Source organism: Diadema antillarum, unplaced genomic scaffold (assembly GCF_040938485.1).
Source record: "Diadema antillarum isolate AM-2024a unplaced genomic scaffold, OU_Dant_1.0 seq00000291_RagTag, whole genome shotgun sequence".
NCBI classification, from domain to species: Eukaryota; Metazoa; Echinodermata; class Echinoidea; order Diadematoida; family Diadematidae; genus Diadema; species Diadema antillarum.
The window spans coordinates 100,425-124,919 of NW_027271317.1; the positions used below are offsets into that span (position 1 = coordinate 100,425).

Consider the following 24,495-nt stretch of genomic DNA (forward strand, 5'->3'; position numbering starts at 1 on the left):
CCTCATTCCAGTCATGATCATCGGAATCATGGTGGGAAATGAAAAGAGACTGACACACACAACCAAATTATGCACACTATCCTTACCATGCCACGACCAGAAAGTGTCCACATGGAGTATAACACCCCTTCGAACACGCTGCGGAGTGGAGAAGGAGCTGTGACGTCACAAGAATGACGGCCTTCACTGACTGCACTGGCCGGACGTACATTACCGTAGATAAATAAAACATAGGCAGTGATTGGTTAGTTTCGGTTTCTCCCCCTCATTATATTAGAACGCGTATCCATGCCACCCCGGATATCAATGCGTTGCTAGTTGTTGTTGTTGTAGTTGTTGTTGTTGTTGTTGTTGTTGTTGTTGATGATGATGATGTTAACGTTGTAATTGTCGTTGCTGTTGTTGTTGTTGTTGTGTTAATTTCATGATATTATCCTAAGAGTGGCGCCGTTGGTGATATCCGGGAAATTACACATCGAGTAGAAAGGAACGACGTGGTGAAAAACGAGACAAAAATAGACCCTCATTGCAGTTAGATACAACTTGAATACTTCTTGCAAGTTAATATTGTGACAGTAGTAACCAATGAGGATTATGACGATAATTACGGCAGTACTCTGAATATTGAGGCCCACTGATCACTATGCACAACACGGGGGTCAAAGTCTCGCCCGTAACAATTTTTCAGCGTCCACTGGCGTCCATCTTGCTAGAAGGCTGTTGTCGATGTTTTGTTTTGTTTTTTCTGTTTGCTTGTTGCACTTTCACGTTGCTTCACAGCTTTGCTTCACTTTCAACTGACTCTGGGCGTCTGTGCAAATTTGCCCAGCTCCAGTGTTTCCGAACGTGGTTAACGGGGAAAATGTCCAGTTGTGGCGACATTTTTATCTTTTCTTTATTACAGTTTTGTACAAAGTTTCTGTGAACGCTTTGCTTTCCGCTCCCAGATCCACAAGGACGTATGTCCCTGTCCAGTATTCTTTTTTAAAAAGTGGCGCTGCTAAAAATGTTTTGTTATCCACGTGTCCATCGGAAACAAATCTCATTCTTCAAACAGATAGATGTGCTATGGGATGATACTCTAGTTCGGTAGACGAGTCAGACATTTAGTCAAATACTCCATGAGAGGTTTTGTTCCGGGCAAGTTTATCGTCAGAATCGATTCTATGTACAAAAGTCGGTGTATAATGCGTGCTAGAAGACCCAGTTGATCTAGTACTCCAAGGATGTTCTTGTCAGGCAAGGTGCCATAGTCAGTCTCCGGGTCCGGCCGCAGGCCATGCTGCAGGCAATACTGCAGGCACTGTAATAACACGGCTATAGAACTCTGTATCCCATCTCCTCTCGTTGAATACACATGCATGTAAGATACACAATAGCCTAAACATGTTCATCAGTGCATGTGACCTTCATCCGCAATTGCCACAAGATTACTTCATCGGCAACATCTTATGTCTTTATTCGACATGGCATGATCAATAATATCAGCGGCAGTGTTCTGGCGAGATAGTGCGGTCATCTCGAGTTGTGGCGTCACGCCTCAACATCGCGCACAATCTTCATGTGGTCTTAGATGTGGTTCCATCATACCACAGATATATTGTTCCTGGACCTGATCGCCGAGCGGGCTGGCCTTGCTGCACTCGTCGATGACCTGGATCTCGATCTCCTCTTCGACCTCCATTTCGTTGCCCTCCGGGCTGCCTCGCCGTTTCGGCGGTAGCGAGGGCGGTGGTGGCGGCGGAGGCGGCGACGTGGAAGGCGGGTAGTTCAGCGAGGTCAGCACGATGGGTTTGCACGTGCGCGGATCCTTCTTGGGGATTCCCCCTCCTCGCGGATCTGCGAAGGGATGTGGTAGCTGACCTCGGATGAACGATCTTCACGCCGCCGCTGATCCTGGGTGACGCTTGGTATTCGTATGTCGTAAGTGGCGCCCTCTTTCCGGGTCACTTATAGAACCAGGGGGCACTATAAGGTGAAAAGGACGAAGAAGTGATTTAGAATAACTCGAAAAATAAAATAGAAGTCAGTAGAGTATTATACGGGGCAAAAAGACTGCAAACTCCTCAAGTCTTTTTGTTTGATCTACTTTTGGTTTCATTTTATGCTTTCAAAACTTTGTAGATAATGTTTTTGTGGGTTTTTTTGTAGCTACGAAACATGCATATGGACTACGAAATTAGCATTCATAATTCTATATGACTTTGAAGCATAAGGAAAGCCTTTCAGTGTTCTTGCTGGAATTTACCTCACCAGAACATCGTTAGTTTGTTATGATTACGCCATCCACCACTAAATAAAATTCGGCTTGTTTTGGGTTTTTTGTATAGATGAAATCACTTATCAGCTATCTTTGTTTCTAGTTCTTGATTTTCGATTATTCCCGGCAATTTGGAAAAAAAGCAGGGTTGGTTTCTTTTTTATTTCTCTAATTGTGTTCTCTATCTGGTCACTTAATTACTAATTTTCTGAATGAACTTATTTGATGCAGCTTTGAATTATTGTCGTGTCAGCCTGTCACAGGCCGATGAAAGCATTAGATGGCTTGTTGGTCCAATGTTGACTACTTAAATACGGTATTCAGACAAAGTAGTACAAACTGGACCAACAAACCATCATACGCTTTCACCAGCTGTGACATTTGGGGGCTTGTCCGAGAGTTACACTGCTTGAATGCATGGTGTCAGACATTGTACTCTTATATAGTTAGATCTGTAGCAAGTCATGTTATGAATTGTTAGGGTGTTATCTCACAGAAGATCTGGAGAAGTGTCTGTTCCATGACAATACAGACAAGACAAGCCAAGCCCTCACACGCTTTCGCCGGCTGTGACACAGCCGTTAAGTCAATAATGCCATTTTCTGGTCCTTTACTGTTCATACTGCATAAGACTAGTCCTTAGATTCAAAGTTTCGGTCATGGGTTCGAATCTTTCCTTGCACGTTCAGTCTTGACAAGATATCTTTTGGCCACAATGTCCTTCTTGATCAACGTGTATAAATGTGTGCCTGGCAATGCTGCGAGAGTTTTAGCATGAATACGTGAGATCAAAATGACTTCAAACAACATAAAAAGACAAGAACACTCACTGTGGTCGTTCGGGTTCCATATGAGCTGCGGTCGGCAGCGCCGCCTGTAGTGGGCCATAATGTTTCCTCGGCTCCGCGTCGCTATCCGTGACGCCGCTGTGTGCCGCACTGAAGCTGTCGTAGGGCAACGAAATGTATCCTTCGGAAGGGCTCGACGGTGCTCGGTAATGAATTCGGATGAGATCGGACCGTCTCGGGAGAGCTGCTGCTCGGCGTGCCTCGAATGGTGGCGAGCGGCCGCGTGGGGACCAGCGCTGAGAGAGACAGAGCAGGAGAGAGGAGAGGACAGAGCAGGAGAAACGGAGAGTGAGGAAATAAAAAAGAGAGAAGTAGTAGATTCTTTGAATAGGGATCCAGTTAGATGCGCATGGCAGTCGACGTACCATTTGATGACTAGAAGAGGGCTGGCACTTTTCGTTGAGAAAGTTGTTTCTTTAAGACGAGCAAGATAGCAGTTTAAGAAATGTTATCAATTCAAGAAAATCTCAATGATTGAATTCAAAGCTACGACTCTATCATTACTTTAGTAATTTACCATTACAAACTAAAGATAATTTAACGTTTATTTATCTACACCTCATCATCTGTCCCTCACACACACTTTTCAAGTCATATGAAGTCTTTTTTAATATCAATGCTTTGGACCAAAATAATTGATTGATTGATTGATTGATTGATATGAATCTATTTATAATGGAGTTGTTCGCGGATTTTTTTTTTTGCCTCCTCTCACTATTTTTTTTTTTTTTTTTTTTTTTTTTTTTTTGGTTGGGGGGATGCCGACTGCCCTCAGCCATGGTTTAAAAAATTAATAGTCCGTGAAGAATTTCAGTATCACCAAAACATTATCATGTCAAAACTTTCGTGAATTAATTTTCTTCGCGTGTCACTCTGTTTCAGACAGCAGAAAAATTACTGACATGAAGACCTTCGATTGCATGTTAGCGCTGTCTCGAGAATCCTATAAAAGAAAGGCAAGTGCATAGCAGTGAAACTTACTGCCTGTGTTTTCTGCTAGGAATGCGTGCTCTAATGACCGGCGTGCTGTGATGTAACCGCGTCGGGGCACACGTCGGTTCGACCGGTAGCGACTCGGCCTGTACACGTGGATGGTGCTGCCTCGTTCCGACGACTCGACCTCGAAATCGACGTCGCTGGATTCCTCACTCGATCGGACGAGAGACGGCGAAGTGGTAGAGTGGACATGCGAGCGCGGGTCTCGTGGTCTGGCGCCTGAAACAGTGTGGAATACATTTATAATCAAGTGACTCGATCGAGTGATTCTGCATGAACGAGCCACCTTCTTGAAACTAAATTTAGTGGACTTAGTGATATTTAAGAAGTCTCAAGTTTTGTTTTGTTTTTCACCGATGAGGTTTGTGAAAGTTGTGCATGGAAACCCATTGGAACCGCTGTAAACAATCTGCTTTAAATTTTGATGCTTTGACTTACATCAGTTATGCAAAGGACGTGTTCACTGAATTACGACTTATCATGTTATAATTCTTTTACAGTGGTTATCCGGTTTTAAAACATTTTTCTTATAAATTCGCATGTAATACAAACAATAATAACTTAGTGTTGATGAACCTTTCCAATTCGGTAGCCCTTCTGAGGCCAAAAGTGGCATACCCCAATTGTTTTTCTATGAGCAATCTGATTGGGCCTATATAGGATTAACCAATACCTTCATATTACTTTTATGCTGAATTTTCCTCGTTCGGATACTAGCCTTTCAGAATGTAATTGATTGCGAGGTTTCTTATTCTCATTTCGGGGAAGAAATTCAATCTAATTATCATTTTGCTTGATCTAAAAATTCTTAAATTTGAACAGCATACTGAATACACATAAACACCGCATGCAACAACATTGCGTTTACGCAGTTGTCAACGCACCATATTATAAATTGCGCAGGTCTTGTTTACCTTCGAAAGTATACGCGTATCTCCTCGGGGCGTAGTGGTTGCTCTCAGGAACCGTGGGCATGGGCGGCGACGCCGTAAAGTTGCGTATACCGTGCTCGATGTCGCTGTTGGTGACGGCCGCGTGGTCGCGCGAGGCGTGCGAGGCGTGCGAGGCGTGCGAGGCGTGCGATCGCGTCGAGCTCGTGCGCGACAGCGAGGAGTACTCGTCGCCGCGCCTCTCCGCTCGCGTTCGCGTTCGCGCTCGCGCTCGCGTTGCATGAGTTCGAGCTTGGCGGCCTCGATGCGCATCCCGTTGGTGTAGGCACGTTCTAGCTCCTCGCGATTTGACGACTCGTTGGTCGTAGACAAGGATCCGTTACTAGGCCGTTTGTTACCTGTAGGACCAAGGAAGAGACAGACAAATACAGAGGGGGAGAAAAGGACAATTTTATTTCCCACAAATCTTCGGATAGTGCCTTAAACTATATACTTATGCAACGCAAATGCATGTTGAGTTGTGTTGAATTGCAATGCCCTGATCATCACTCCTATATCTACATTTTGGTCGTATGCTTTAGAACATCTTTTTTCTACTTACTTTCCTCAAATTACTTGAATCAGTGCTCATATTGGTAAAAAGAAAATTTCCAAACCAAGATGTTGTAGTTGTCATTATCTGCCAATCTCATGTGCATTACTTAACCGTTCCATACTGAATTCTGGATCCCCCCCCCCCCCCCCCATAGACTTAATACACCAGGTTCCCGTATGGAACGGGTTAAATGATTAACAAAAGAAAATTGTAAGGCACCTTCCCATATTATAAACTGAGCTTAACTGCCATGCATGTTTCGAAGCACTCTCGCTTGTTAAACATAATAATTGGTATAAATGCAGCTGCAGTGATTGACAGTCGCAACAAGTGCCACGCGGTACTGATTTAACTAATTTGAAATCAATTTACAAATACACGGTTAATCATAATGCATAGTATTGTGGTGAGGCACGTGCAAATGAAAGTAAGCCAAAAAGTACATCCGGGTTACCTCTAGACGGCGAGGAAGAGCTCTCAGGTTGTGACCCGGGTCCATCCGATTTACTTCCGGTCGTTATACGTACGGGTCTGACGTCATCGAGACGCGCGTATGTATGATATCGTCTGCAATAGCCTACAGGGTAAAAGGTGAGTTAAGGAAGAACACACGACCATTACATATTGTGACGTAAGCATTGTGCAAATGTTCAGTCAGTAGGCCACAGTGTACCTTTAAATATGTTTGATGTCCAATGTAGTTCACAAATTTTAAAGGTGACAATAAATGAAAATCATAAATATTTCATCAATGTACGAATGTTTTGGGGTCATATCTCTCTTGTTTAAATCAGGTGTGGGAATTAAGAAGTAACTATAAATGAATGTGTCAAAACACAACGCACGTGGGTTTTCTCATAGAATCTATTTGCCTATAATAGCGACGTCTCGTACCTCTGCGGGCAATTTCTTCCGGGGGAATGTCATAGAGGCGGTCATCGCGAAGGACGCCTCCTACGGCGCCGCAGTCACTGAGGCTCGCGCTGGAGCCGTCCGACCGAAAGGTACTCATGCTGGGGTAGATAGAGCCATCCTGGTAGTCAAACGTCGCGTAGGGATCGGCCAGCCCTCGAATTCGGCGCGGTTCGCTGGCGTAGTCCCCTTCCTCTGTGGGGAAACAACGGAAAATTCACGTGTTCAATCTTGACAGTTCATATCGTCAAAGTCTTGTTGTTGTTGTTGTTTTGTTGCATTTCCCTTCATTTTCAAACTATTTAATCTGTAATTGCATAATTCAGTCTTTTTGATGGCACAATATACAGGTTGTGAGTGGCACTACACCGTACTGACTTATTGAAAATACAGCATTGCGTTGTGAAAGATGTATAGAAAGGGACATGGCCAACACTCTGCAACCCTCTGTGTGTCACATTATCATATAATGTGACACACAGAGGGTTGGAGAGTGTATTATTATCTGCTCATATGTTTCTGTGTAATATTTGGACAAATTTGACCAATTTGTACGCAAATGGTTAAAGAATGTAGGCACAGGTCTCGCAATCACATATCCAGATGTTTCTACGTCGGAAAGGACTCAAACTTAGCATTTGTGTTTCCACTTAAGAATCCATGCAAACAAGGAGAATGGCAGTCAACCACTATGGTGATCTGTAGATGCTTATCTACATTAGATGTTAACATGGTTACTCGAACACGAGGCACAGTACACATGTTTGTCATCATACACAAAAAGGTCATAGGAGATGATGATTATGATCTTTCGCAGTTGAAGTACAAGTTGGCATTATTTTGGTCTTTACAGTGATGGTTTGTGTGTGTGTGTGTGTGTGTGTGTGTGTGTGTGTTTGAGTGTTGTTGTTGTTGTTTCTGCTTTTTGTATATGTCTGTGTATTTGTTGCTCAGTGTGGGACTTTGTATTTATTTAAGGTACCTTCATCCGCGTTAAATATCCACGGGGTCTGTCTCACGGCTATTGTTTCGGAACGCTCGTAGGCTCCTAGGAATGGCTCCCTCTCCGGCGGCAAAATTACAGTCGGTCGGTTTTGGTTCTGTTGCCTGTTGTCAGATGAGAGACGGTAGTAGATCCTAAAACAAAATTGTGGGCTTGACTTGAAGGTTTATTCGCTTCATTATTTCTTGGTTTCTTCTTTTTTATGTATTGAACTGGAAGACTGAATAATAACTGTCTGATTACAATTCTCCACAAATGAATAAAAGATTTAAAGTTGACAGAGACATCAATATTGCCTACATTCATTATTTCTGTTATCAATCTCGTTTTCAACTTGTAAGCAGCTGATAGGTTTAAGGTAAATGAATTTATAGTGGATGGACTTTTATGTATTTAACTGACCAAATGAATAAAGGAATAACTACTTCGATGCATTAAGATAGAAATAAGGAAGAAATACACAAATAAATATGTGCATTAATGGAATTGATAAGTTGACATTAAGCAACAATGAAATAGTAACAGATCGCGAACAATTTAATTGTTATTAAGTAATCTTGTAGGCAGTAGAATGAGATAAATAGATCCAGCACTGTACAAATCAATAATGGAGTCACATTTTATTGTGACGTGACACTCACGATGGCGAGTTCCCGTTGCTCTCGCGTCCGCTCAGCGTCTCCACCACGACGTGCTGCGACTTCAGCGTCTTGCTGCGACGTCGGCGGCACCCGTGGACGAAGTAGCTGACGAATCCGAGGATGACGAACAGGGTGAGCAGCGCCAGGATCGGGCCAAACAGACGGGGGTTCTCGTAGAAAGCGAGCTGTCTCGGCGTGCCTGGACGTCCTACCTCTATAGGGGGCGCTGTCCCTGCAAATACAGAAATAAGCCGGAACAGGTGTCTACGTGTGTATGTGTGTGCATTATTTCATGTGTGTGTGTGTGTGTGTATGTGTGTCTGTGTCTGTGCGTTCTGCTTGCAATTCATAATGCCATGCTTCAAATACTATAAATGACAAAATACGATGGAAGCAATATTGTAAAGAACAAATGAAATTTGATGGTGATTATAAATAACAAGTGTTCAAATTCACTGTAAGGTTGTTGTTGTTTTATTCTACTGCGATGGCTTTGTGTCACTATTCTATGGTTACTCACAGCAATTTGACATTAGGAATACAAAGGCTTGACGCTTGTTTCATAAAGTCTCATTTCCTGTTTACAGTAGGTGTATTGTGTTACTTTGGTTGCAGTTGCCTAGGCTGTAGTCATTAATCCAATCGCTCCAAGCATTCCAGTTGTTGCAGCGCTAGTTGCAGCTTTTGTTATAGCCTACTATAATACAGTAGGCCTATTATGCAGCGCATTATATTTACCTGAACCACTAAATGCTACGGTTGCCACTCGATACTGTTGCACGCTTGGACCGGCAGTGTTGACAGCCGTGACCCGGAACTCGTACCAGGTCAGAGGTCGAAGGCCATCGACAGTGAACTCCCTGGTATCTCCGGGCAGGTTGTTAGCAGTGTTAACCCATTCCTTCTGTGCAAATATCTGTTGATGAAAACAATTTAAAAAAAGATATGACCAACAAGCAGATGGGTGATTTCTTACCGGAGATTTACTGACGTATGCCCGAAAGTCTGAAATGGGGGTTCACTGTGGCATAGCCGATAATTTTTGAAGAATGATTCTAATTTGGAATGTGATTTTTAGTTTTGAAGATGGTTTTGGTTGGGAAGTTTGTTTTATTTTGGAAGGTGGATTTGGTTTGAAAGGTGACTTTTGATTTGGAAGATGACTTTGGTGTAGAAGGGGCTATGGTTTGGAAGATGGTCTTGTTTTGGTAGATGGTTTGGGTTTGCAAGGTTATTTTAGTTTAGAAGATAGTTCCGGTTTAAAAGGTGTTTTTTGGTTTGGAAGGAGGTTTTGGTTTTGAAGGTGGTTATGGTTTGAAGATGGTTTTGGTTTGGAAAGTTGTTTTGATTTGAAATATGGTTTGGGTTTGCAAGGTGGCTTTAATTTGGAATATGGTTTTGCTTTCGAAAATGGTTTTAGTTTGGGAGATGGTATTGGTTTGGAGGGTGGTTGGGGCTTGGGAAATAGTTGGGTTTTGAAGATGGTTTTGGTTTGCAGAGTGGTTTTGATTTAGAAGATGGTATTGGTGTGGAAGATGATGATGCTGATTGACTTTGATGGACGGTCAACCCAATATCTCCTACATCATTGCAATCACTGCTCCCAACTTGACAGAACCAGCGTGATACTTGAGGCGTTCTTCAGCGGCACGATTTGGTCCGTAGAGGGCGGTATTGGTACTGTTTTGAAGAAAATAAAGGTAGGTACAGAAAACACTGCGGTACTGATGTCTGCAGGCAATACACAGTGTGGGCCCTTTAACTAAAAGACTTATTACAAGGGCAGAAATTTTGAAATCAGTTTGTTTGAAGTTAATATTGTTACCTTTTTTTATCGTGGTTTCAAGCCTATTACTGCAGCAACCGTTTTCATAGTACAAGATATACATTATATCACGGTAATGATTTCAAAGTTATGTCTGCATTTATACCAAGGATATTGTTTCTTACAATAATCGTGTTTGATATTCATAGTTTTGTATGCAGTCTCAATAATGTATTTTGCTTTGTCTGTCTACGTTTATTCGGCTAACCCTAAACAAAGTACAGTATAGATGTTTTCCTTGTCTCGAGTCTTCTGACGTCATCAACAATCATATTACTGTTTCATTTTTAAAGGAACTGAATTTATTTGTTTTTTACTATTGCTATCAAATGCTTCTCCTCTCTTCTTCATTTTCCTGTCTCTTATCCCGTCTTTCTTGCCCCCCCCCCCCTCTCTCTCTCTCTCTGTTGCCTTACTCTCATATTTACATTTTCATTAGTACAGACTTTATATGTTACTTTACATTGTCATGGATGTGTGCTGCAAAATACAAAATTGTATAATTTGTGAGGCAAGTTAATAAATGAAATGAAATGAAATGCAACGAAATGAAATGAAATGAAATGAAATGAAATGAAATGAAATGAAATAAAAAATGAAATATGCTTACTCTCTCCTCGAGTGCTGGCCGACAAAATATCGCTGGGTTTTACCGATGCCCAGCTTGTTCTGCGCGGTGACGTAGAAGCGGTAGCCCGTACCGCACAACAGGTGAAGGACGCGGTAAACTCCGCAGCGACGCGTTGATGTTCTCACGAAGCCACGTCTGTTCGTGCGCGCGTTGGTAGAAGAGTTGGTACGCTGTGTGGAAAGAAGCGGAATACAAAAAAATGGCGATAAAGGCTTACTGATACCGTTCCAGGAAAATGTACGGATTGCTTGGTACAAGCTGAAATATTCCCATAAAATACGGATTCTCTAATTTTGTAATAGGGATGTATTCAGCTGCATGTTAGGGTCCTTATGTTGGTACCTTTCCTACTGTTTGCTGTCCCCACCCCCAGGCCTGCCCCAAGTGTTGTTTATACTTCTACTCACCGAGAATTGTCGACCCTCCATTTCCGGTGGATCTCCACTTCACTTGGATAGCCGTGTTGGATGTTGACGAGATTGTCAATTCCGGCGGGCTAGGGGGCGCTGTTTAATAAACAAATTCATTATTATTATTTTGATGATCGAGTGTGACATTAATTTATGAGAACAAATTGTATACCTGCTTTGTGTGGCAGCAACGTTTATGGCTAGGATTTCTTGTCCATTTTATACTTTCTAGCATGATTTTTGTCACCTTCGACAGACTTCATTGACCCCTTACTGCTTACTGACTTTGGGAGCACGACGGGCATTATCTACCCAAGATATATTATTGAATTACCTTCATAGATTATGTTCTTTCTTGATTGTTTCCAACTATCATTTTAGTGAATGCACCACGTAGTTGGTAAATTATAAAGTATATTTTCTTCTCTCTTACAGGGTGTTTTCTCTTTTTTTGGATCATAGGATAATCACAAAGCATAGAAATTGCATAAGTTTGTCTGCTCATGTTGGGTTTTTTTTTTTCTGTGGATTAGAATTGGAAAATAGAGGAGTTACATCGAGTTTAGCATCACATAACACACTAATTATGAAGTCTGGATGAAATGTTTTGATGCGCCTTGCCACAAGCAAAGGTAATAAATGGTAAAATAATCCAATGCATAATTTTACATTGACCAGTTTATGATATCCACTCCTGGTTGCACCTGGTTCAAGAAAAAAAAAATCAAATCAGATACGTAATTACTTAAATCTAACACGTAAAAACAAGCCCACAGTACCACCTATGCTCTCGGTTCTCATGTGACAATGTTCTTTAGTTCAGAAAGATAATCATAGCCAGTGCGAAAAGATTATCAATCCATGAAAGGTGCGATAGAAGTCTTCGAAAATAAAGATTTTGTGTAGGCCGCATTGGTTAAAGTGACAAACGATGGAGGAGGGGAAAAAAGATACATGTTTTGTGCATTATTGGTAGGCCATTTCTAAAGTTATTTAACTTGCGTGCCACAGCACAGAACCAATGAAATGACATACTACATAATAGAAACTTCACATGCGGTTTCAAGCTGTTGAAAGTGTATACATTGTACTCAAGAATTCGCTACATTCAGTTCTACACTACAGCATTGCTGATATAAAAAAAAAGCCTGAAACATGTTTCTGTCAAGTGACATTTCTAGATTCGATATCTACTCTCTAGCCACAGCTACCATGCAATGCGACATGACGTGTAACGACGTGAACACAATCACTATCAACCATTTACAAACGCTCAAAAACAGAATAGGATCAATCCAGTGTTGCGTAGTTAAAGAATAGAAGAACATACAGATTTCTTGAGCTTTCAGCGTCGTTCTGTGAAGTATCATAAATTGGCTTTGTTTGTACGTACTCGTCTACTGAAAGGTATAAGCATCTCTTCTGATTACATTCACAATCTTTTTTTTTTTTTTTTTTTGAGGCTTGAAAATGGTTGATCTTTCATGAACGTGATATCTGTAAATCGTCCCCATAAGCTCTTCCAAATGATAAGCAGACAATCACAACACCCATTCAACCTAAAATTCTTCCATCATTTATAACAGCGAACAAGTGATTTGTGATTGGAAGAAGGTCTGCCGAGAACCAAATAATGTAAACGGGAAAAAAAACACACACGAATTGACTGTGTGATTTTGATTTTTCTCATCTGCTGCATTATCATCAATGTCTAATGCGGCAATTCAAGACTTGTATCATCCATTTTGCGTCTGGCAGCATCTTGACGTGACTAGATCTGAACCTCGTAAGAACATAAAATATGCTATTAAACAACATGTGCGTTCTGACACGTGTACAGAAATATACCAACGCCCATTGGAGACGTTACGTAACAATGTCTATCAATTCTCGACAAAAACGTCTTCCAACCACTCAAGTGGAACAAAACACTGTTATGTAAAATACAGTGATGACTATCAATGATACTAATGGTCACAATACCCATGAGCACAGAATCACAATTAGTGATCGTTACGGCCTTATAGCACATTTTAGATTGCTGCATTTTATAGTGAGCACCTTGTCCAAATATCACGATTTGTGCAAAATCAATTTTTTAACAGAATCAATTTAATTGTACACAATTACTAGGCTCTTTTCACGTGTGTAACTTCGGAAGGTCCCCCCCCCCCCCAAAAAAAAAAAAAAAAGAATGACGTTCACAATGTATTTTATCATTCAAACGTCTTTGCATCAGCATTGCTGATCCTCGTTTCACTAATTGGTTGAAACTAATGAGAACGTTGAGCTCATAAAGTGGGTAATATATAAATAGAGAACTAACAAGTTTTAGCTCTTACAGTCCAGCGTAGATGGGACTTTTCTCTTTCTTTGCGCATGTTACAAACTTAATAATTATATAAAACACGTTTCTTTATACTTGAATGCAGCTCTCTGCTATGTACTAGGAAGGCCGCACGTCACAACGTCACAAAAACAAAATGAAAAGTTTCATTCCAGTAGGCAGTACATCTATACGTAGAAAGATATGTCATATTAATCCTTTTTGATTCTACATAAAGGTCATAAAGTTAGATCTGCGTAAAAAAAAAAAGGATAAGCTTTGTTTAGGCCTGATGTATTTTTTTTTTCTAGGGGGAGGGGTTGATGCTTCGGCATTTTTATTGTTTCGTGCCCATTTTACTTGTACATGATTTTGTCCTCCAAACAAACACAACTAACATTTTCACCCTTGAAATGAAACTTTTTTGTGCAATAACATCACAAATGATATTTTCATATCATTGATTTTTATGGAATGTATACATGCAGAGAAGGAACAGGCAGTAAAATAAGCAGCAAGGCCAAGCTGGGTGTTATGTACTTACTACCCTTCGTATGGTTCACCACTGCTCGTCGATGACGTCAGAGAAATATGCAAATTAGGTCAGGTCGAGTCATGCACAATATACATGTATTCACGTTAGAAATGAGTTATCATAAGCCACACACGCAACTTGATGTCGTGTTAATCAGATAGGGGAAATTAATCTTGGCTGAACAACATGCAGTTGACTACATCTACAATCAAAATCATTCGGGGGACATGCGTGTGAAGGGTGAAAAGTTAGTAATGCAAGTAAATCTTCAGTGTAAACATGCGGCATGCAAATTAGCAAACGGGTGACATGCAGTGATAATACAGGTCTCTAAGAAATAATTATCTTTACAAAACTGAAAAAAAAATACAACTTCAATGACAATCAAGAGTGTGATTCGCTCCTAAACATTAAATATCCTTTCAAATTTGAATTTCCGAGTGTAAATTCAGTATACTATTTCTTGTCTGTTCAATCAGGAAAAAAAATGACACACGGAATTAACCCTTCTCCATGAATTTTCGAATTGTTCCAATTACAACAACAACAACAAATCACTAAATGCATTATTTCTCTTTTGACAGATCGACCCAATGGATGATTTAAAATCTCATTTTCTCCTTTTCTAGGTAATGTTACTAAAATGCGTTTATCCAGAATGTCGTGTCAACGTGGCAGTGCTTACGTAAAAAATGAAATAATTTTGCACATAAATATTCTGCAAAATTTCGGATTTTTATTCTTCTAAATTGGTTGAACAGTGACGCATTAAGTTCCTTCTAGCATCAATGCTTTTCTGAACTGACGAATCACAAACTTGACCAATAAACTGTTGCTTTTTGATAGCTTCAGGTTCGTAGAAGACAGAACCAGAATTACTTTATGAATTAAGCATAAATGATTATAGAAACCAAAATCACAATTTTGAATATATTACATGAAAATAAGAACAGTCATCCAAGCCATGCCTTCAAATAATCAGCCGTGTTATATAGATTGAGACTGACAAAGCATGCATCGATGAAATGTCATTCCGTTCATGCAGCAGTTAAATATGGCGCCTGCCATGCTGGTCGCATGCTCAAGTCAACCTGGCGCTCTCATGGACATGCACATGCAATAGACCGAAGTCCTCACTCACCCAACACTAACAGCCGCACCGTGATGGAGTCGGAAGACCCGTACTCGTTTATGGCCCTACACGTGTAATTTCCGGCGTCTGTTGACTGGACAGAGTGGATGACTAGTGATCCGTTCTCGAGAATATCGACTCGTCCGTCTGGCGTGATCACGTCGGGCAGTCTAGGTGAGATACGATAACAGTCAGCACAACAATTTGAGTTTAGCCAAGATACAAAACAAAGACCTAAGGAGCAGTGGCGTATCTAGGGAAAATGGCGCCCGGGGCAAGTGCGAAAATTGCGCCCCGAATTTCTGAAAAAGTGTTCAACCCCAACCCCGTCCCGGTAGGGACTTTAAAAAAAGTCTACATGATATGCTTTTTCAAGCACTTAAAAGGGGTCTTTTGAGGGTGATTTAAATGTAATAAATTTAGATAAATTTTGGCAAGCGAGCGTAGCGAGCTAGCCGAAAACTTTTGTGTATTTCCGCGTCATCATCACGTTTTGTTCTTATCTCTTTTTTTTTTTTTTTTTTTTTGGTGATAAATTTTGGCGAGCGAGCGCAGCGAGCGAGCCGAAAATTTTTGTATTTCAGCTTACAAAACATGGAATTCTTGTCATTTTTTGCTTATTAAATCTTACAATTCTAATCAAGAAAATTAATGGTGACGGCCTTATAGATAACGATTTATACCAACAATCTGAGGACTTGAAAAAATACTCCAAATTAGTACGCACGAGAGAGCCGAAATTTGTATATTTCCGCGCCATCATCACGTTTCGTTCTTATCTCTTTTTTTGGAGGGCGAATCTTAGCGAGCGAGCGCAGAGAGCGAGCCGAAAATTTCTGTATTTCAGCGTACAAAACATGGAATTCTTGTCATTTTTTGCTTATTAAATCACAATTCTAATAAAGACATAGTGACGGCCTTATAGATGAGGGTGATTTAAATGTAATAAATCTAAATAAATTTTGGCGAGCGAGCGCAGCGAGCGAGCCGAAAATTTTTGCATTTCAGCTTACAAAACATGGAATTCTTGTCATTTTTTACTCATTAAATCTTACAATTCTACTCATGAAAATTAATGGTAACGGCCTTATAGATAACGATTTATACTAACAAACTGAGGACTTGAAAAAAGTACTCTAAATTAGTACGCGCAAGTGAGCCGAAATTTGTATATTTCCGCGTCATCATTATACGTTTTGTTCTTATCTTGTTTGATTTGGTTTTTTGCGCCCCCCCCCCCCGTATGTTCGACACCTTTCGCGCCCTCGTTTGATCCAATGGGCGATCGCTTCAGAACGAAAGAAATAAAATTGCAGCCGCTGCTCCGTGTAACATTTTGCCTTCTAACGATGGCATGTGTGAACACAATATACATTGTCATTTTGTCCGCGTCATCATCACGTTTTGTTCTTGTCTTCTTTTTATATATATGAATTTTGGCGAGCGAGCGCAACGAGCGAGCCGAAATTTCAGCTTACAAAACATGGAATTCCTGTGTGAATACAATAAACATTGTCATTTTTTGTTTTTACCTTGTTTGATTTGGTTTTCTCCCCCCCCCCCCCCCCCCCCCACCCCCATGCTCCCTCCTTCCCGGTCCGGGCGAGTTTTTTTTTTCTTCTTCTTCTTCTTCTTCTTCTTTTCTTTTTCTTCTTCGTTTTTTTTTTCTTTTTTTTCTTTTTTTCGTTTTCGGCGCCCCAAAGAGTGGCGCCCGGGGCACGTGCCCCCCTTGCCCCCCCCCCCCCCTAGATACGCCACTGCTAAGGAGTATAAATCACACAATATTTTCTTACTTTGGCCTAAGATTATGTTCAGGTTCGTCTTTATACCGGAAACAAAAACTTCAGCAAAGGACCCGAAAATACTGGGATGTAATCTAGAGATTCTTTCAAGGACGATTGCATCATTTTGAGAGTAAATTCTTGGTCGATTTAGCTAAAGGAGATGATCGTAATTAAGCGATGATGTCATTAACAACATCTTCACTTATTTTCAATACCTTGATAATCATAATAAAAATAATGATAATAGATAACACTATTGCTTAATAATGACGTTTCTAAGCGCATTGATACAGAAAAACTATCAAATGAAAGTACAGCATCATATGATATTAGTTCGGTAATAATGTTTTGTAATTAGACATTACATATCTTAAAGAAAGTTGTCAAAAAAATTATGCTATACCATGAAATATTTCAGGCTTAACATCACAAAGATCCATTAAACCCTTTGCCTCGAAGGTAAAGTAACTTGTCAAAGCCTTTATACGCGTTACATTCCTTTCTCGCGCTCAGTGGGTTAAATCCAAACGAATATAATAACCTGTTCTTCTTCCATTCAACCGTCAACACGGGGTCACCGACCGGAAGGCAGTCCAAGGTGACCTCACGTTTCCATGGAGTCGTGAAGGTGGTGGAGAATGACATTATCCTAGCCGGAACTGTAGAGGGCGCAATTAAAAAGATATGCAAATCAGATGAAAAACGCAAGTTCTAATCACAAATTACAGACTTGGTTCGCTCAATACTTTTTCAATAGGACGAGTTTAATATATCCAATGCAAATCGAGCCAACGACGATGGACCTTTCAACAATTGTTCGCGGATTTAATAATTTTATTCGGTCAGACATGAAGTGCCACTGATATAATCATCTAATCATTATAAACATGAAAGGATAACGTATGATAGGAAGTAGACCAGGCCAAAGCAAGGATATTCATTTTTGTAAAGATGTTTCATTGTCATAGTAGGATAGGACAGACAAACGATGATAATCTAGCATCACTAGTATGGAGCGCCTTTACTAGACGTATAATACACGAAATAAACGCTAATTCGTCATCTTACGCCTACAGCGTATTTTGTTTGCAACTAGGCCTATAACCAGTTTCAAAGTTAGAAAGGAAAGAGGGGGGGGGGCATAGCGTTAATCGTAGTCTGGCTTGAACCATTATACTCATGGGGTATATACAGGGTCAAGTTCTTATTCTCACGTACCTCTAGACATAGGGATCTCGGTAGCAATTCGACTTGGCTCCCCCTGCCCAACCATGGTACTGGCCTCCACCCAGAAGTCATACTCATAGTCGGTACTCAGGTCTTCGACCAGGTAGTAGTAAGTGCTCGGTTCCAACTCCTTCTCCTCGACAATCTGTTGAGGCAAACAGAGTCATGTGTATGGAGCAGAGATCCGATTATGATTGATTTCTGAGCCTTGCATTGTTTATGACAATGGTCTGTAAAACAGTGACTATTTCAAGGGAAAAATACAATCGAAAAGTTAATGTCAAGTCAAAATCACGCTTTTCATATCTTTCGGTCGTAAAAAAACAAAACAAAAAACAAAAACATGCCTAATCAGTTGATGACTGGTTCACTTTAAAACCTCACTGAAGACTCACATTTTTTACCAGGCATTCAATTGCTAACTCTCATGGAGGAGTCTGCGCCTTTGAATGTTTCTACAACAGATATATGGCACTATACAAATGCTGTGGATCATCATCATCACCATAAAGGCAGAATGAATTTCTATTCCTTTACAACTAAAGCCCGTGCTACCTAACATTTCTTCGAGCAAAAATAGCATCCTTATCATTCATACTATTCAAATTGGACATTGCGGAAAAATTCCATTATTATTGGTATTACAGGAACTTGTTGACTGCTCTGGATATTTCTTTTCTGCTTGCTGCAGTTTAGAAAAGAGAAAACATTAGTTTGCTTGACTGATATCTAAACTTTAAGGTGCTTTGGTAGCTGTCACTGTAATGTCCATCCATAAAGCATGAGCAAACACTATGCGTAAACCAAACTTTGAGTACGGGTTCAATTTTTGTCCTGAGCTAAGAATTTTACAGAGTGATTTGTAAATGAGAATAACTGTGCTTATGAGTGCCAGCAAAAAGAAAATTGCATCAAGGTCAGGCAGGGGTACTGGAATGACAATTTTGTTTTTCTTTGAAAAAAAAAAGTGACATGTTTGAGCAAGTAAGTATGGACGGATTTTGGCAGTAGAAAAGTCACTTGAACGATTATTACCAATCAATAATGAACATTTGAAATATATCAATGGCTTGTATTCATAGGGTGTAGAATAATGACGGGGATTGAATTTAGCTACTGAAAAAATCTGCATATCAGAGAGAGAATCGTTAAGTTCATGTGGTTGTCAAAAATAGGAATCGCATGGATACACTTTTGGTAATATCGGCATTTAAAAGTACACGCGTAGCATGTATATGAAACAAATAAATTGAAATAAATTTTAAAAGATGTGCAGCTTAAGTTAGATATTTCAACGAAAATAATACACCTTATAAGAATAGGAAAATTGGACGACGTTAAACATAGTGCGCATAAACAAAGACTTACAATATCAAACAAAGTAAGAATAATTGTCTCAAACTCAAAGCAAAGGAGCAAAAACGCTATTAACATGAAAACCAAATTACGCATTTCTTTAGCCGATTTCGATTCAGATTCCCCGGCACATTTAAGCGTAATGACGAGCACTGCTGCAGGCGTTGATTACGATTCTTTATTTTGCCCTCTGTCAACCCTTGAAGGTTCATTCTTTCATTCATTCATTAATTTTTTCCATTTCTAACAGAAACATATAAATATGGAATGTTGTAGGCAGGAAAAAAAGACGAATTTATTATTTTGATATAAAATCAGATTGCATATTACTGATACAATTTTCCTTATGTCTTTAGTTTTGTTTAAAAAACAGCAAAAGAAGTTAAAATGAATTAGAATTAATCAAGTTAGAATCGTATACTACCTACAATGTAGTACGCCAAGTTTCATACCGAGCCGTCTTCGCACATTATACAAAAATAGTATGATTAGACCCGGCATACGCAAATAGAAGAAAGTCAGATAACTTTTTCTGGTCAATACAGCAACTGCCTTCATAGTAAAGCGAAACAATGGATTGTAGCACAGAACATAAGTAATTATAGTTCATAAGGGCAAGTTTACTTTATTTCAAGTTTAATTTGGTTAGGGCATGAGATACGAATTAACTTGAAATTAACGTAGGCCTACTACGGACGGCGTCCGTTCCTGGCAATGTCGGATAGTTGTGTGTACAGGCCGTTCTTACTGTCACGCACGCACAGGTAAAAAGAAAGGTTAATTTCACCACCACATTTGAAATCAAGTTCAGCTTTCTCGCAGCGTTAATGTACAATTTTGCTGGTGTTGTAAACGATGATAGAGAACCACTATGTGGACCTCGTCAAAATAGATAAAACAGGATGATGAAATAACTTCGTAAGCAGTGCTAAAAAGTTTGCGATAGAGAATTTGTCTCTTACCGGGGTTGTAGTTTCATTCTGATAAATCTATGGGGCAAATGGAAAGATTCCAAGGTAAACAAAAACAAAAAAAAATCGAATAGATGACCAAAGAAAGACCTGAAAATCGGAATTTCTATCCAATCGTTATATTGATTCCACACTGTTGAGCCTTTCCCTTCAAGTTGAGCCCCCTCCCCCCCCCCCATGTATGCACTCCGTACGCACTGACCTACCCCTCCCCGTACGCACGTACACGTAAGTAATGTCTTCCATTTTCGAAATCATTGAATCATTGAAACAATGACCACACTGTCAGGGTACATCTATGTCGTATGGTATGTTGGGGTATAATGTATGCCTGCACAGGGATGATCTGGGGTGTCGATCAGGGGTGTCGATCCGCGGGAAGGAGGGGGGGGGGGGGCAAGAGGGGCAATTTCATCCCTCTCCCCTCCAAATTGTTGGGGTCCAACAATTTTAACCCACCTCTCCCCCCCCCCTTTCCCCCCCCCCCCCAAAAAAAAAAATAGAAATAGAAATTCTCGTAACAATAATTTCAGGTTTCAGATTTTTGTTTTTGTTTTTGTTTCTGGTTTTTTTTTTAAGGTTCAACGATATTTATTTCCAGCAAATATCAATATTCATAATCATATAGAATGGATAAATATGAATGTGAATACAGAATAGGAATAGATACAAATAGATACAATAGATATAAATAGTGTCTGCGATTACCTCTCGTTCGCGTTCCCTGTACCGTATATGCAGGTAGTAGTGAGTGAGGATGCCATTAATGAAGAGCGGAGGAAGCCAAGACACCATGATGCTCGTGGGTGATGCGGCGTGCGCCTTTATATCGGCGGGTGCCTCCGGAACTATATTGGCAAAATGCGATGAAGAAAGTTGTATAATGTTATGAAGTGTAAGGTACACATAGTCCTGATGAGATGTGAAAGCGCTCAAACACCAAATCAAGAACATTACCTTCGGATGGCCCAACGGGAAACGTAACCGCTCAGAAACCACCACGGTAATAAAGTTACTATACTTCCATTATAACATTTCCATTGTCCCAATATTCTAACATACCTACATCCGTCAATCGCTATAGGCAGATTCAATTTTGCACCAACGTCAAGTGCAAGACAATAGTGTTCTGTATGGGCAGATGTTCACGATCTCTCAATTTCTCCACAATAGTTTGAGAAGATGTCGGTAAAAAAGTGTCTTGTGGCATGCGTGTTTCTTTTCCTCTGACGTAAATAACTATTATGTCTAGAGACCTTTGTCGTAGGTTTTAACTGATGTATACATTCGTCCTTCATCTACGGAAAACATACTGATTTTTTAGTGCTTTGATTAATAGACATAGAAAAGTAATAATGGGCATACCTACTCGGGGAAAGAATCATTGATTTTGATTTTTTACGGTGTTCTTTATAACGGACGTTCTCATCTGGTACTCATCAAAATATGAATACGTTTACTTTAAAGGAGTGTATTTAAGTGGATGTATACAAGAAAATATACGATATAGCATCTTACGGTACAGGTTGAGAAGACCGCCATCATTACGCAGTTTGCTTGACTGGGATAAGGCCTTGGTTTTATAACGATTTACGTACCGTCTTGCTCGGTCCGTACGATCTTTTCCTCACTCCTCACTCCCTCCCCGACTCGTGTGTACGCCACCACCGACAGGCTGTAGTTAGTGAACTTCTGAAGATTGTTGAGCTCCGCATACAAGTTAGTTGTCTGGTATCTCTGGGAGTCCAATTCATCTGTTATGCACGGAGCAAATGACTTGATAAATAGTTGATTGAATGAATGGATATGTATTTGAACGTGTAAATGAAAAAAAAAATAGATATGTAAATATATGAATAAATGTATAAATGAGTAAAGTTCATCAAATGAATGAAGTACTAGATAAATACACAAACGGATCACAGTATTCGAATGGAAGCTTAATAAGGAGAAAAATAAGCAACAGGTAAATAAATTGATGAGCAAATGAAAAAAAAAATAAATGTTTAAATTCTTTGAAAAAATAAGTGCACAATTTAAGTGGAGTATTTTTTTTGCCACTAATTTGCCGTCCTATTAGTTTATTGTTCGACTTTGAATCTGTGAATAACTGTGACCTTTAAAGTGACTTGCACGAGACTTATTACGTCAAGCGGATAACAGTTGCAAAATTTTCGTGTAGGCAGTAAATAAATGAAAACAATGGAAACTAACTTTAATAAAATGTTTCTTGGGGAGTTTACATTCTGGGATAGTTTTTCACGTCAGTCCCAACGAAATCAATCTTTAGTGAAGTGTATACAGCGTGATCACATATCACGAAATGCATGTGCACGCATATCCTATCGTTTTTTTGTTAGTTGATTTGTTTTGTGGCTCATTTCTCTGCATATTAATTCTCAGTTTGATGTTTGGTTTGCTTTGAGGCTCATAATTTAATATCTTAACATGCTTCTTAGTTCGATTGGACGGTTAGTTGAGTAGTTGGCTGCTTGCTTGGTTTGGTGCTTAGATGGTTGCTTGATTGGTCAAATGGTTAGCTGCTTGTAGGTTGGTTGGTCAATTTGTTGATCAGTTGCTTGAATAAGCTTATTCACCTTCGTCTTCTCTCACAGGCCTGTAGTAAACTCTGTATCCCTGCAGTATGCCGTGCAGCGACTCCTGGTTGGGTGCGGTCCAGGCTACCATCACACCTGTCGACCCCAGAGATCTGGCTGTGACAGCTTGTGGCGCCTCGCTTGGAACTTTGGAAAGAGAGATGAGAGAGAAAGAAAATATTGCTCTGGCTTTAATAGAGGCAGTGCCTCTCATTTCTAAGCATCTTTCTACATAATGTCCCACATTGTTTCTTCTTGTCTTTTTCGATGTCTGTCTGTTTGTTTCATTTCTTATTCTCCATTTTTGGAGCCCACACAGAGTACATTATGATTATCATACATGTATGAATAAAATAAGCATTGTACCATTGACTCATAACAATTACAAGTGCCTGTAAGGCTATTTATTTCATAGCATGCTGAAACCGCATTGTAAAATGTATTAATCCTACAGGAAGCCAAATTATCCCAACTTTAAAGAGTTAATAGATTGGTGACACAATGATGTCCTGGAATGATGCGTGCATAAAGGTTACTTTGATAGTGCTTCAAGGGGTGGGTGGTAAGATAACTATCTGTTTAAAAAAATATCCAATGTCTGACTTGAGGTCTCTCTAAAGCTAATGTGCTCTTATCAAGCTCAGCTGCATTTTTCTTAAGACAGAGAGGGAGAGAGCGGGAGGTAGGGAGAGATATGGGAGGAATGTACCCCGTCTCCTGTTTTCTGAGCATCTGTAGCAATTCCATATTGATTTCCACACCATTTCCTGGCTAGCTTAGCTGAAGTGTTAAAATTCAGAAATGTGTGTCCACTTTTAAGTTCAATTCAATTCAATTCAAATAATTTTGTTTCCATATAAAGTAGTACAAAGAAATATACATAACGCTTACATGAGAGCATAATATTTTAATGAACTTTGAATCACCTTAGTTTCAACAAACATGGATACAATATCATAATAATATCAACTTTGGTTTTTAGATAAATAACAAGTAAGCAACACAATCTTATTTTGAAACTCTATATGGAAAAGGGGAATTCACAAAAGAAGCACAGCTTGTAAAATTTGTGAATTACTCTAGGAGATGAGGGCATCTCAAGATCTGTCAAGGACTCCATGTATGAAAATTTTGATATCGTGACGTCAGCTGAGCTGAAGTTAAGCTGAGCCTCTTTTTTCAAAGGCTCCAACCATACTACGTCATCAGCACAAGGAAGCAATTGATAGCTAAGCAGAGAGAGAGTGAGAGATAGAAGAAAAGCAGTTACCATCTTCCAGAGTCATGACCCTATGGGAGGTCGACCACGGGCCGACGTTCACCCGGTTGTAGGCCCGCAGCTGGATGGTGTACTCCGTGAATTTTCGCAGCTGCGTCAACGTGTGAGTCTCGATGTAATTCGTCTCCACGGGAATGATCCGGGACTGGAACGGCGAATCGGGATCCCGATACTGGATGTGGTAGCCGAGCAAGAGTCCGTTCTGAAGATCGGCGCGTGGTTGCTAGGGGAAAGAGAGAGAGGGAGACAAAGCAATATTAATCAGTTTAAATTATAT

The 24,495-nt window shown here is 40.1% G+C and overlaps 1 protein-coding gene and 1 pseudogene across 1 annotated transcript in view; both read right to left on the reverse strand.

Moving 5' to 3' along the window:
- Positions 1-1,363, reverse strand: part of LOC139730097 (guanylate cyclase soluble subunit beta-2-like) — a 41,679-nt pseudogene extending 40,316 nt beyond the window's left edge.
- Positions 1,364-1,540: 177 nt separating this feature from the next.
- Positions 1,541-24,495, reverse strand: part of LOC139730098 (cell adhesion molecule DSCAM-like) — a 79,256-nt gene continuing 56,301 nt past the window's right edge. Inside the window, 30 exon segments of the mRNA XM_071641005.1 lie at positions 1,541-1,821; positions 1,824-1,865; positions 1,868-1,891; positions 1,894-1,968; positions 3,091-3,142; positions 3,144-3,263; positions 3,265-3,312; positions 3,314-3,344; positions 4,090-4,129; positions 4,132-4,323; positions 5,019-5,180; positions 5,240-5,392; positions 6,044-6,166; positions 6,484-6,696; positions 7,484-7,608; positions 8,146-8,377; positions 8,884-9,116; positions 9,747-9,825; positions 10,581-10,620; positions 10,622-10,696; positions 10,698-10,771; positions 11,009-11,107; positions 13,882-13,902; positions 15,014-15,174; positions 17,330-17,447; positions 18,007-18,160; positions 21,051-21,190; positions 21,941-22,096; positions 22,940-23,086; positions 24,210-24,441. Coding sequence (XP_071497106.1) covers positions 1,541-1,821; positions 1,824-1,865; positions 1,868-1,891; positions 1,894-1,968; positions 3,091-3,142; positions 3,144-3,263; positions 3,265-3,312; positions 3,314-3,344; positions 4,090-4,129; positions 4,132-4,323; positions 5,019-5,180; positions 5,240-5,392; positions 6,044-6,166; positions 6,484-6,696; positions 7,484-7,608; positions 8,146-8,377; positions 8,884-9,116; positions 9,747-9,825; positions 10,581-10,620; positions 10,622-10,696; positions 10,698-10,771; positions 11,009-11,107; positions 13,882-13,902; positions 15,014-15,174; positions 17,330-17,447; positions 18,007-18,160; positions 21,051-21,190; positions 21,941-22,096; positions 22,940-23,086; positions 24,210-24,441 — 3,642 coding nt within the window.